Source organism: Anopheles coustani, chromosome 2 (assembly GCF_943734705.1).
Source record: "Anopheles coustani chromosome 2, idAnoCousDA_361_x.2, whole genome shotgun sequence".
In the NCBI taxonomy this organism is placed as follows: Eukaryota; Metazoa; Arthropoda; class Insecta; order Diptera; family Culicidae; genus Anopheles; species Anopheles coustani.
The window spans coordinates 82,363,966-82,378,817 of record NC_071289.1 but is presented as its reverse complement, the minus strand read 5'-3'; the positions used below and the strand labels follow the sequence as shown (position 1 = coordinate 82,378,817).

Genomic DNA, 14,852 nt, shown 5'->3' with positions numbered 1-14,852 from the left:
TTGCGTGGGGGGAGGTATTGCTTTTTGTAAAGCTTCTGTGTTCCGCCCCCGAAGCCGAAGGGTTTGATTGTCTGCCAAATTCATTCCAAATCACGCTTTCAAAGACGCCTGCAGTGCTCTGGTTGAGTAACAAATTTCTCTACGTAAGGCATGCTATAATATTCAATTTAGTTTACATTAAACAAATGAGTTTTCATTCGTTTGTTTCCTGAGGAATATATTTAATGACACTTCGTTAAGTTGTCCTGCCAACCTTAGTGGTTGCGGTTCTTTGCTTGTGATGTGGTCAACTAATGTTTCCTTCCACCGACAAACTATGTTTAAAACTTATGATACCTACAAAGAGAATGTTTTCGTGTTGCCAGCTGAGCATGTAAACTATTAACAAGCAGAAGTTGGTTTATTTTAAAATACACTACTACACTCATTGCTTGCAAAAGCTAAGAAGCTTACAAATTGAAATTTCTTCTACCATCCACCCGATAACATCGGGAGCGAACGAATGACCGAACCCTCCAGCTTTCCCGTTCAACAACCCCACCAACTTATGGCACGTCAGTAAAATGGAACTGCAGAAAGGTTCCACCCCGGGGTAGCGACTTGCGTTTGGACCTAATTAGTGGCTTCATAATTTGCACCCGTTGTCAGCAATCGTAAAGTAGTATCATTAGGACCCGCGTGCGCTACTGCGAGCGAACTTCGTAACTTTCTTTTTCTGTTTTTTTTTTTTGGTTTGTTTTGCACTTCCCTAGCACGAGTCAAAAGGTCTTCCATTTGGTTCCTCTCCGTCTGGTAGGTTATATTGTGTTTCCTTTGCGCCAAGAAGCTGCGGCACCCCGGGATGGCTCACACCGATCGTTAAGCTCATTTGCAATCGTGTTTGCCATTCCGAAGATGCCGAATGGAGGTTGATTTTCACCCGATCGATAACTACTGGCCACACTGCGGAAGGATTTGACTTAGAAAGAGAGCGGCGGGGTGTCGAGGAGAGTGCAAATGGTGTGGAAGCGTGCAGAAGCCAACCAAGCAGGAATACGATACGTACTAATGCTCGCCGAAGCCGAAGGTAGACAAAAGCTTCCCAGGGAAGAGAATATCTATTTCCGCTTCGGTTTATTGTTACATCTTGCCCGGGTCGCCCCCCCCCCCCCCCCCCCCCCTCCGGGTCCCCAGAGAACGCTAATATGGTTTCAGTCTTCGAGGTTTCCCGTCGAAGGCACCTCGGAGACGGAAAACCGGCGAAGGCTGTGGCAAGGATGGGGAATGAAATAATCCCATTATCGAAATTCCTGGTTTCTCTCCAAGCAGCCAGAGCCAATCCGTGCCACACCATCCCCCAATCATCTACGCGGTTCGTTCACAATGTCTCCCTGCCTGTCCCACCTTGTTGTGCCACACCATTCGTTGGGTAGAATTTTCCTTCCTTCCTCTCCGGCACGGTGCGCGTTCGTTCGGGAAAACGTTATTAAAATCGTTGTACGATTCGTACGGTCGTTGTTGTTACCTTTCATATCCTTTCGTTAACGAAGCTGGCTTTCTCCACCGTCGACGAAGAAATGAATAAATACGCTGATCCTTCACGACGAACAGGAACATACCCCAACAGGTAAAAGATTCCGCTGCTAGTTTCACCGGTCCTTGCATCCATCGAGACTTATGATGCAACTTCTCGCGATTGTTAAGTTGCAACGGAAACCTATTGTAAACGCTTCACATTCCCAATCAGAATCGTTGATAGAAATGCAATCGATCAACCTCGAGCCGATGGCTTAAAGGACGTTTCGTATGGCTGCAAAATTAGATCTGTCCGCCTTAACAGGGAGAGTTGAATGAATTTTCCACAGCCCGCATCAATTCACAAAATATATTGCGAACGTATATAAATTAATTTAGAATAAGTTTTATAAGTTTGGTCTTTTCGCTTAAGAAAAAGGGATACTTTTTTCCTTAAGAAAAAGTTACTTTAAGAAATATTTTACGTTAAGACGAACAGAGGATAGCAAAGTAACAAAACTTCGTTAGATGATCGAAGTGTTTCATTGCATTTAAACTATTAACACTTGAACACAATAATCAAAAATATGGAGATTTTCACAAGAAAACGATATTGCAATAAAACATTAGTAATCGCATAACAAGATGAATCGTTCGACCTTTAAGAGCATTCTATCTATTCAATAATCTGCCAAGCAATAAACAAAGCTTTATTTTTCTTTTCAATCACCTAGATTAGCTCTTATCGTTTCGGAATGTCCTGCCGGCGTAAAGTTCTTCGCTCGGGCAAATGGTCGCAGCTCAACACGACGCTGCCTTTCAAAGAAACGGCGCTCCGAATTAAGGCGGAAATCTTTTATAAATTATGTGCCGCACAACCATTACACACAAATCGGGTGCAAAGCGGTTGATTCTCGCGTCCATCGGGCGTGAAGGCCAGCGCGAAAGCGAATGGCCCCACGCTCACGTTTTTTTTTTTCCACCCGGAATATAAACATCCGCCGGCGCTTCCGGCGCTGCGCGCCGTTAGTGTCCAACATCCGACCCACTCAGTGGAGCCCGGGGAAAACTTTTGGCCTTCTTTTTTTTTTTTGATATGCCCCCGCATGTGATTTGCTGCCGGGATACTTCCGGCATCGAGCGACCACCGAAGTGAGTGTGTTCGCTGAAGTTTAATTCTTTCCAGTTTTTCGGGGGAGAATTTTTCGTTCACTTTCTCGTTCGATGCTCCTTTACTCCGTATTTTTTTTTTTGTGGCACAAAATCGACCACTCGGATGCTATTTTGTCGTTTCCGTCGAGTCGCCTGGCCGTAAGCAAAAAAAGAACAAAAAACATTGCCAAATCATAAAGTTTTGTCGTTCCGAAATTTGTTTAGAGTTTTCGCCGGGCTTTCCTTCTCTCGCTCTCTGCGTTACGTCACGCGATGCCCTAGGCATTTTTTTCTCTTCCGAGACCAACCCGGTCGGGGGGCCCAACACACGACACACCACCGCCACCATCTTTGCACTTTAAGCGTTCATAATTAAATAAAGTTTTCTAATTTTTTATCACACTTTTTTGTGCTGTCTTTTCATCTCTTCCCACGCTCCTTTTCAGTCCGGTGCAAAAATCAACATATCAGACTGCTCGTGCCCGGAGCGAATCGTGACGGTGTCCGGGTCCAGAAGTGCGATCTACAAAGCCTTTACACTAATCACGAAGAAGTTCGAGGAGGTAAATATGAGATGTTCATTTTGAAAAAAAACAAACCCCTGTCCCCCCGCAATACACTCCCCCGTGCGCCGCCTTGGCGTTGACAACCCGACGTCCTGTTGACGTGTTTATTAACCAAAAAGTTTCTTATCGCTTTCTCGATTGCAGTGGTGTTCACAGTTTCAAGACAATACAAATGCACAGGGTAAAACACAAATTCCAATCCGCTTGATCGTCCCAGCTAGTCAGTGCGGCTCTCTGATCGGTAAGTGGATGTTCTTGTTGCCCTCGGAAAGGCGAAATTCGAATCCATTTCATCTTTCTCGTCCCCAATTCCGATTCCAATTTTTTTTTCAGGCAAGGGTGGCTCGAAAATCAAGGAAATCCGAGAAATCACCGGCTGCTCGATACAAGTTGCAAGCGAAATGTTGCCAAATTCGACGGAACGCGCCGTCACGTTGAGCGGTTCGGCCGAAGCGATTACGCAGTGCATCTATCACATATGCTGCGTTATGCTGGAGGTAAGTTTACTCAGTGCCACTATTATGAGACTCACTAAAAATGGTAACAAATCTATCAATACCTTCAAATATAACAACGATCCTACTTAAATAGAGATATGAATCGACCTTGATAAAAATGGACAGTCTTGCTAAAATCGACTAAAAACTTCCCCTTGAAATTACAATGTTTAATTTTACCAAATAAGTTACTTTATTAAATAAATTATCTTAAGCAAACTTCAAAAACCCCAGAAGATGCCCGGGGTGTGAACAAGCATTTGAAAAACGTGTTTTTACTTACAATGTATTTTACTACAATTTTAAATATTTTACAACATTCACTTACCGCTTGTTGGGAAGAAGCTGAAACAACCAAGCTTCTACGGGTTATCTTCGGTTGTTTTCCATTTTCTGTTTCTTTATTCTACTGCTGTACGTTTATTTGGTCAGTTTAGAAGAAAATCATTCGTGGATTTTTTTTTAATAATAATTACAAATGTGATAACATATTTTTTATAAACCCTTTCATCCTTGGATTATTTATACAATTTTGTTGTTATTTGCAACACTTTGTTTTGTTGATATTTTCAACACACCGCGGACTGTCTGTAGCGTCAACCGTTTACTGAAAAAAAAATTTAATGTTGTAATAGAGCAGGTCATCTTTTTCATGAAATGGTAACCTAATGAAATGATTATCAAAAGGCACACCGAATAAATCAGGATTTAAAGATAGATCGAGCCGGTTCTACGAACGATTGGCGAAGACAAAGTTCATCAGTTAACATGGAATCAAATTTATTCCCCTACAATGTAGCATACATTGGTGCGATGAGCTTAATCATCTATCTAACCGTAGTTAAGTTGACATTAACATCCACATACCTTTCGTGCGCCTTAATGACATGACATTTTCCATACGCACCATTCTAATTAAGTGCCCTTGCCAATTTTGGGATTCTAGCATGCGGTCATTGTGCATCCCTCGTGTGATGGTGACCGATTTCGGTCCGGTGCAACATTTCGCGACAGTTGGTGCCGCGATGCTGGTGGTGGCATTTGGATCGTATGTGCCCGTGCCCTAAACCCTAATGTCAGCCCATTCGTCTTGCGACTGGGTCCCGGGCGTCCCGTACAAATGCCGCTGGTCAGTCTGTGAACTATAACAATAAATTCGCGTGACAAACGCGAACGTGAAGCCTCCTCCTCTCTTGCGTGATGCCCCCTTTCATTACATGATGATTTAACCGACTATAACGGTGCATCTTTTCAAATCACATCGCTGCATCTCTAGGAAATGTTATTTGCTAACCAGTTTTTAAAACGCACTTTCACGCTGCAAGTGAAATTGTTTTTTCTGGCACTGGCGATTTCCTGTAATCTATTTTTGTCGTATATGTTTTTCCCCGAATCAGTACCAACCAGACTAACAATCTGCTATAGAATACACTGCAAGTGAAAGGAGTGATCTGCGTTAGATAGAACGAAGCATTTCGGAGTTTGTAGGATACAGGCTTGATTCGAAAAAATATTAACCCCTGCACAGTTTTGCCCGAGCCTGACTCGGGCAAGCGGATGGAATTTGTACTGCTTTACCAAAGTTTTTTGTCGCACTTTGTTTGTTTTTTGAGCCCTTTTCTCAACTAGGCAGGACTGTGAACTATGAAATTTGATTAAATTTTAGCTACAATACATTGGTTTCCAATCTTGCCCTAATGCTTTTTAAGGATCTTTTCAATCACTCTTTAACACGCTATAGCTTAGTCAGTTTTGAAGATTTTTCAAGTCCATAATAGAATACTGTAGCGTTTTTAGATATAGCATTTAATTTTGACTATTTTATATTATTATTTTTTAAAGTTAAGTCAGTTTTTTAAAGAATATTCGGCCATTTTTGGGATATTAAATTCAATTCCTATTTTTATTCTAGTGTTTATAACTAATAGAATCGGTACCATAACTTATAAATATAAATTCTCTAGCGCTTTTTGAAAATATTAACGAGCCTATGGAAACATTGCCTTGAGTCGATCAGTTTGCCTTTCTTTTGGCATGGCTGAGTTCGCTAACTCGGTAGCTCGTCGCGTTTGGCTGCTAATACAAATGACTACTCTGGCCGATTCGCTACCACAGTTCACGGCCGGAACTTTCATTTTTGAACAATAAACTCTCCAAGGTGCGGGAGGTGCGATAAGTTTTCCTCCACTGCCCGCGGAGGGAAAGACTGGCAAACAAGAGGAAACCATAAAAGTGGTCGAAAAATGAACTGCGAATTTGATAGAAATTGTTTCCTGTGGGGTCTTGCGAGCGAACACCGGGTGAATCTCTCCACCCGCTCCAAAATATCGTCAGTCTTGGGTGGGTGGGGATCCAATATCGTCAGATGCTTTCGCGATGGAATCCATCTTGAATCGCACTTTCTTTTACAATGCGGCCACCCGGGTTTCTTACGCCTGGATTCGTTGGGAATTTTAAGGAACAACCAAACCAAGAGTGTGGATGGTGGTGCCCTCCATCATCGTCTGTTCCTTGTGGATGTGCGAAGGAAGAAAAGCAGTGATGTTTGTGTGAGCAAATGAAAAAGCAGTAATCCGCTTAGTGTTAATTCGCAATTTATTTAATGAAGTAATTTCGAATGGTGCGGTACGATTATTTCCGAGCTTTGCCGTGGATGATGCTGTGCCGGTGGGACTCCGGTTTGCCACTACTTCTACGAAAACAGCTCGGCTATTCTTGGTGGAGCAATCCGCTCCGGTACTTTTGCTACCTCATCTAGCGGGCAGCAGCGCTTTCGGGGAAAACTTTTCACCGATCTTTTGCGTGTCAGCGAGGAGGAGAAAAAAATACCCAACGATTCAGCTCGAGCCGTTCCCGCGCTGAGGAAGATAATTAATAATGTAACGATGGATTTTCCGACGGAGCCGTCGTTGCTAGCATACCCGGAACCAACAAAGCGCGGCAAAGTTTTTCCAGCCCACCGCTTCGCCGCCGCGGACAACCGAACGCTAACGAAAAACTAATCGGTATTTTTTCCCCCGCCATTCTTTGTCCTCGCCCTCCCTGCGTTCAATCGCGAGCCTCCGATGACCCGCGCCGTGATAAAAATGTTGCAAAATTTGGCTTGACACGGCATAAAAAAATCATCTAGGATTTTCCCGCTTTAGCCGCCCGTGTTCGTTGGCTTGTTTTTCCTTTACCAAAGCAAGAGAAAAAAACACGTCCTGCTCGATTCTCCACCTGGCAATTAGGAGTAATGCACGCGCTCTGCCGGTCGAATAGCACCATTCATTATCCCATTTCATTGCTGCTGGCTTATTATGAAGTTTTAATAACGAATGGGATTAAGGGATTTTGGTGGCCTGCGTTTGGACGAGATAGCTATTAACTTTTTTTCTCTTCAAATATTTTGTGTGATCGCTCGTAAAGATCAGAAACACACAACAACGCGGTTCCGACATCGCACCAGCGGCATTTTTTAACACATTTCCAGCAATTGTCTGAATCGTGTCGAGGAAATGTTTTCGGTAAATAAATGTGTATTGAAAGCACACATTGCAATATTTTATTCGACGCAACAAACCCGAAGCCGAAAATTATCCATCGCCATGTTTTTGATGTTTCCACTAATATCCAGGAATGATAAAAATAGATAAAAACTGAATTTAATTTCAATTGTCATTTACACGTTATTTAAAACCTCAACTAAGCCCTGGCTGAAATCAAATTGGCCTGTGCGGTTGCGGTCTAATCTCCAGCGGACAGCCAGCGTAATGTAATGCTCAAAATTCCGGATTCTCTAATTGACAGATCATTTATGTGTGCCACGTTAGCTAAACCAATAATATCCGCCGGGTATTATGCAGCGATACGACCTCGTTGCGAAGAAACGTTCGTGGAGCGGGTGAACAAACCACACATTTCGTGAATTATTCATATATTACAGGTGTCGCACTTATGAATTTGTCACCGCAGAGCCATTATTCCCTGTCGGTGGAGAACACTACTCTTTGCCCTATTTTGTGTGTGTGTCTGTGTTTCTCTTCATGTTTTTTGTGGTTTCTATATAGCATAGCTTAACACATGCTCACTACACCCCACCGTCTGGTGTGACGGAACATTCCGAAACACAGTAAAATATTTCAATTTACAGATTAGAAAGCTTTTGGCCACACTCTGCCGAGTTTGGTACAACATCACCACCATCAGGCCCTCCCCACACTGGGGTCCTGGTTTTCCATCCTTTAATGTGGTTTGCAGCTGTTGCATACACACACAAACATACTCGTGCGCGCCCCACAATTTCCTATTCCATTCTACCTGTTCCACGTGGGTCGCTTTTTCCAGCTCCAATGGTCGCTTAGAACAGTAGAAAAATACGTCATAATTAAATTCTACCGCGTTCCACCAGGCAACCATTGCTCTTGGCCTGGGAAAAGTCCGCCAGGGTTGGTTTCATCTCTCGCTACTGCACAATAGGGCAGATTGGGATTATTGTTTGCAAGAGAAACTACCGATAATTAATTTGATTTAGCCGACGTATTTAGTTACTAACTAATAAAGGTTCAATTATGTTTGCATGATTGGAAAAGAAAAATTGAAATAATTGTTGACTTAAGGGACATATTTACATTTGTAGCGAATGGTTGGATGATCATAAATTTTTACATTATGTATCTTGTAACCAGTCGTGCGTTTACACTCCTGGGTTAAGCAGGAAAAAATAATTAATTTTCGTCTTATTTATATATTTTTTTGACAAATTCGTACCGATTACTTTTTACCTGCAATCAATAAGTTTTGTGCCGGACTGATGTTTGATTTTATCAATTTTGTATATCAATTGTAATTAATTAAACAATGAAAAAATAATGTAATTATACTGCCCACATTTGAGATTAAATAAAAAATGTTTGAAATACTTGATTTGACACGTACTTTGGATTAGAACGAATAACGAATTCAAACGTTTTCAAATGTATGGCAGCATCTAACAGGATATGTCGAAAAGACATGTGAGATAGATGAAACTAGTAACATGTGCTTATGCTTACAATATTCCAAAACCTTGTTGTTTTATTGCAAATACATGCTTGTTTCCAATTGATTGACTATAAAACATTTTCTTCCTACCGGTATATAAATTCAGTTCCGTATATAAATCTTGTGACCTTGGGCCTCGGTAGCTTGAGACAACCGTGCACTAAATCCGCCACTGGTTGTAACCCAATAAATAAATGTTTTTAATCTGCCTTTTGTCCGAGAAGCTGTACCACTGTGCAGTGATGACGACAAATGACGCCCAGCAGATGGTGCTCGACGTACGTTTTGTTGCTTCACCGGAAGCATTCAAATCACAAGGTTTCACTGCACTGACGGACATTTTTCGGGAGCAGGACCTCTAATACAGGCAGCGACAGCAGCACACACAGTGGTGGCCGTTGGCCAAAATGGGGCAAACATGTGGACGTAACGCGATGACTTCGTCCGGCTGGTCGGCCTGCTTTCGGCACCTAGCGGTTTCATTTCATACGGAAGGTGAAAACGGAACGACATTAATTAATAGGAGCAAAAATCACAGGACGCGTTTTACGACCACTATAAGGGGGAAGTGTGTGGAGTTGTGTGGGTCGGTCCTTTCTTTATCCCAGCAGTCTAATGAAACCGGTGAATAATTAATCACTAAATTTAACACCGGTCAGCAGGTGTCCGCTGGCAGCAAGTAGCGGGGAGGGAAAAGTGGGAAAAAATTGGAATTGTTACCGGTGACCTCTTTCCTGAGTTCGGAGCGTTCGACAAGCACACTCACAGTCCCCACAGCCATCCAGGTGGAACCATACGACCGCTTCAGGCTAACGCCATAGTGCATACCTAGCCCGAGATTTGCCCTGGTTTAACGTAAGACTTTATGAAATTTTTTTTTTTTCAATAAATCTCTACTCAACCAAACGCTTACGGACGACCGGTCGATTGATTGGCACTCTTGGCGGACGGGATAAGTGAATTCCGTATCGATGTCAATTATTAATTAGCATCACACATGTTGCCGCTACTGCGCGCAGGAGTTGCCAATAATAGTTGATTAATGTTGCGGTTGCATGGCCCTCGCTCTGAAAGTGGTTCAACACGCTTGTGGTTCACTAAATGCCACACACCGGGCGGATGAAGGGTGGAGGGGATGTGCAGGGGGATGGGGCATATTTTTACGTCATAAATTTTATCGATTTTGCAGAGCGAAAAGTTAGTGAAAACCCCGTTCTACGAACATACGATTCACATCAGGCACATATTTGATTTGAAAATAATTAAACCACCAACAGCTGTACCGTCGAGCATATGTAATTAAAATCGAAATTGATGTTAAGATCACCTTAAAAGTGGTTTATTTCACTGCGCAAACAAGCCTTTAAATTGACTAACGAATATTTCCAACTGGAAATGTCGTGGTTGGAAGGATGAACTTTACAATTTTTTAAAATGATCCATATGTTTTCCTATTATACAATACAGGCGAATTGTGATATTTCTATATAAAGTAATTTTTGGTAATTGCATGTACGATGTCCCAAAAGTGTGAAACATCGTAGAATTCAGTGTTTGCAAATTAGCTAATGCAACGGCATCGGAAATTGGCCAATACTACCTAGTTACAGTCTATTACATAAAAAAAATTTTAATGTAAAGAAAAATGTGTAAAATTCTACAAAATCTCCAAATGTTGTGAAGTTATTTGATTACTTTCACTTTTAAATTTAAATCACAATTGATTAAATTGAATTCACTTTCGCTATTGTGCAACGGAGAGTAACGAACAAGACATGTTCAACTAATGTAACAAAAAATAAACAAATCGCCACTTTAACACAAGATTTCCAGAACGTACCCGAAAGAAGTCAGTGCATGCAAGGTTCGGTTTTTCCGAAAGGAATTATCCTGCCGAACGCGAATTGACGGAAAGAATTTCTGAGCTCCAATAACAATAAAAACCAACGTCTAATAAGAGGATTTAAAAAAAGTGGTTTTCAACAAATAATAATTCAATCAATCAATTTTAAAGTAATAGTTTATCACTTTTGAAAGCTCTTTTGTAAAGCTTCTCAACTGGGCCATTAATGTTTATAAAACCCAATGTACGTCCAATGAATGACACAACCTGTGACAGTTGACATTTTAAATGGTATCTTTCACTTTGCCATAGCAAAGTTCTACTTTCATTTAATTACGATTTTCCTATTGTCTCCCAGATATGATTGAATGGGCGTTCGTCCTTTCACAAATCCAAAGTTTATTGATTGGGTGGCCGGCCAGCAACCTCGATTGACAATAGGCCCTTTCTAACAATAGAAAAGCAAACGCAGTGAAAATGGTCAGTTGAGCTACATTCTAATGAACGTGGTCACCGCAACGAACCGGCCGGTTACAATCTCGAACCCGTGCACTTCCGTACGATCCTGCCGTGGCCACCCGGTTTCCCGAAAGCACATTACATTCGCCCTCGCTTATACGAACTTCCTAACGAATGCACTCTCTTCTTCCGCTCTTCTCCTACTTCCAGTCACCACCGAAGGGAGCCACAATCCCGTACCGGCCCAAGCCACAGGTGAACGGCCCGGTCATAGTGGCCAACGGCCAGGCGTACACCATCCAGGGTAACTACGCCGTTCCAGCGCAAGAGGTATGTATGCAGCCGCGCTTTCCTTTACGTTCCGAGCGGGGTGGATTTGTTTGTGGGAGAAACGGAGAGAAAAAAAAATCGCATCTCGACACTCTGTCTGCACTTGTTCTAAGAGTCCTTGCTAAAAAAAAACAAGGCTCCACATTTCCCACCCCCAAATACCGTTTCATACCGGGAGGGACCTCTTACCCCCCGCGGGTCCGCCTTTCGGTGGGGAAATATAATTTTCCTTAGATATTTAGCCCTATATCCAAACTGTATCGAAATTTAGTACCGCTACATACAACAAACCGCTACTTCTATTGTGTTACCGTTTCGTTCTGTTTTGTTTTGTTTGTTTTTGCTATCAGTTTGATGCCGCCTACGCCTGCTTTTACGGGCTCCTCATGGCCTGCTTTTCCATCTTTTCAACTGTACCGATTAGTCACCGCTAATGAAATCACTTGAGGCGTTCGTTCAAGCTGCATTTGCAAACAATAATACATACACATATTTTACTCTTACTCAAGTACCCTCTGTTGTGTTTTGTACGTGTCTCCGTTGTGCTGACTTGTTTTTACTTCTTTAATTTTGCTCTTCAAGGCTACCGATATGAAACGAAACTCATCCTTACACCCATTGACCACACTCCCCAACACACCCTCGTTGTCCAAGTGTCCCCGAAATTCCGATGGTGTTACACGTTTCGAATGCTTCCCTTCCGTAACTCCGTATTACAGTATCTTTTTTCTGTGTGTTTGTGTCATCTTGTATGTCCGTTTTAACTCTCGCCCAGTTTTATCTCTATACTTTTTCGTTTTTAATATTAACTATCCGCACAATTCTCGGCGGGAGCGCAAATGTTGCTCTGAAATGATGTTTTTTTAAATAAAATAATTCTGCGTCACATCGCTCTAAAATACGCAGCGAATACGAAGTCCCACACTCGCTCAAATCTCTCCTCCCGATCAACCGATCCTTAATGGCGCACCACGTCCGCTATGTCGTTCTACCGTATTTTTTGTATCTCTCTATCTCTTTCTCTGTCTATCTTTCTCTCTCTCTCTCTCTCTCTTTCTCCGTCGCTACATAACTATCTCATACAATCGTTCGTTTAGACCTGCACAGTATTTCCACTAGCCATTTCCGGTGGCTTGCATGCGGGCATCTCCGGTTTAGCCGATCCATTACTAAAAGGAACACATCTACAGGGAGCGATACCTCCACATCATCTACAACCGATACCTGATGTGAGTTTAATCGTTTTTGATTGGTGCTGAGTTTGCCTGGCAGTAACTTTCCAACTACCCACGCAAAGCCGCCCACTCCCGTCCCCCCAAGCCTTCCCACCGCGGAAACACTCCTTCTGTTTTTCCACCCGTCCAACCGCGGTCCAAGTTTCCATGCCCCAGGATAACACTTCCCCGTGGAATGATGGCTTAGAGCAGAGTAAACACCCCCACCCCCTTTGTTATACGAATGTCCCCCTTAGAAATTAATCCGCTGCAATCATCCCTTCGAGATCAACCCTTGCGAGTTCCTTGCCACGATCCCCAATGGTGTAACGAAATCATAAATCCGAAGCTGATGCTCCCTGTATACTTGCGCTTTTCCGAATGACATCCTTCCACCTTCCTGTGTCTGTGTGTGTACATACTTCCCGAGGCGATGTTCTGGTGCGGCAGTGGGGCTTTTTAGAGCGAGAGAAAAAGAAAGTTTCCCTTTAAAACAAACATCTCTCTACATTAACCACTCATCTAAAGCTGGTGTGGCTTCAATTCCCAAAAAAAGAAACGAAAGCCAAAGGCTTATGGTAAAAGTTGGTGTTGCAACAAAGTTCCACATATCGTGTGTACATTTTCTCCTGTCGTCATTTCATCTAACTACTAGAGTTAGATTAGCAGTAGCTTACCCCACCCCCATCCCGTTTGTCTTCCGAGGCTCGAAATCAAATCCTGAGAATCCTGCAAAAGTCCATCAACTAACAACCCTTCGCAAGAACGTTCGGAAAATGCGCCCCCACCCCAAGTGGAAAACAGATCGTGTCCCTTGGCTCCACCCAACTCGCATCCATGTCGCGGAAACGCGGGGAATGCTCCTTTTTGTACATTGTGTCCTTTTTAGTAATGTGTAGCTGTTGCTTAACCATGAACCCCAACCATCCAACATTGGCATGCTCTTACATAGAGTTTTACACCGGTTTTTATGGTATTTTGTAGAAGATTGTATTTATGAAATGTATTTCATGTATCACTATTGTTGCAATATTTGTTTTGAAAACTGTATGTAATAGTAAAGGCTTGGGAAGGACAGAGAAATCAAAACCGATGTTTATAGTCGATAAGTCCTAAGCGTTCGTGTCAACATATTGTAAAATCCCTTTCCATTTTTTAGTGCATAATTTAATTTAAGGTAGTTTTACACTAACGCCAACGAATCTCTCCAGTGAGTAATTATACAATCAAAGGAAAAAGTACAGTATGTTCCATAAAAAAATGCGAAAGTTTACAATGCTTTTTTCCGGGTAGCTTTGAACATTATTTTTACCGTGTAATCATCTGGTAGTATACTTTGACAAGATGTCATCAAAACAGTGGTTATCAAGTAAAAAAGTGGAGAAAAATGTTCGCATAGGAGATAGTAACTAGTTTACTCCTCGCCCAAAAGCACGTAAAATAAATTGTACCGATTGCGGGATGTCATCTGGCTATTGTTTATCGTATCCAACGATCACTCCTTGATCAAACGCTCGGATCAAACAATTACGGCTACGGAGTTCTCGAAACGTTTGGAGTCAACATTAAAATAAAAGAATACCGTCATCGTATTCTCTGATGAAAAAATGTTCATCGTCGATCCTGTAGAGACAGGTTTTTATCTCCGAAGAAGATTGAGGATGTTCCAGAGAACCTGAAAATCAAGTTTACAACCAAACATTCGACCGGAGTCGTAGATTTTAGATAGTTGCACCCAATAGCTTGAAAATGGCTCCAGCATTTATCGAAACTGGATTAAAATTTAATACTAAGGTTAATATGAACATTCTGAAGGACCACGGTCTGCCTTAGAGGAAAACCTACTTTGGAGCACAAAATCACGTCATTTTCTAATAGTACAAGGCATCGTGACGAACCTAAAAAAGGACGCAAGCGTGGCTTAAGAAAAACATGGAATTTTGGGCAATTACATTTGACCTCCCAACAGCCTGGAAATGAATCCTTTGGATTGAACAATATGGACATATGAACCTGTGTACTTGTGAACGTTCACGCCCCATTGTAGGATCCCTGACAACTTTAAATAACTCATTGTTGCATTGTTGCACTCCATTCAAAAGGTATGCTGCAAAGGAAGGTGATCGAGAAAAATGGTGGACCTATTTAGTAATCTAATCATTAAAGGCTCAAAAAACGATTCTCTAACTAAAATTATAATTTCTTTTCACATTTTCAATGAAAAAACAAAATTGAATCTAAGGTATCGATTTTCGCATTTTTTTTTATGGAACAT

At 42.1% G+C, this 14,852-nt stretch overlaps 1 protein-coding gene across 3 annotated transcripts in view; it reads left to right on the top strand.

The window, feature by feature from the left end:
• The window catches only part of LOC131267357 (poly(rC)-binding protein 3), a 68,683-nt gene that overhangs the window by 37,987 nt on the left and 15,844 nt on the right, over positions 1 to 14,852 (top strand). For all 3 annotated transcript variants that reach the window (XM_058270218.1, XM_058270217.1, XM_058270216.1), the window contains exons 4-7: positions 3,093 to 3,209; positions 3,357 to 3,453; positions 3,546 to 3,709; positions 11,244 to 11,363. In XM_058270218.1, coding sequence (XP_058126201.1) covers positions 3,093 to 3,209; positions 3,357 to 3,453; positions 3,546 to 3,709; positions 11,244 to 11,363 — 498 coding nt within the window. The remainder of the gene's footprint in view (positions 1 to 3,092; positions 3,210 to 3,356; positions 3,454 to 3,545; positions 3,710 to 11,243; positions 11,364 to 14,852) is intronic.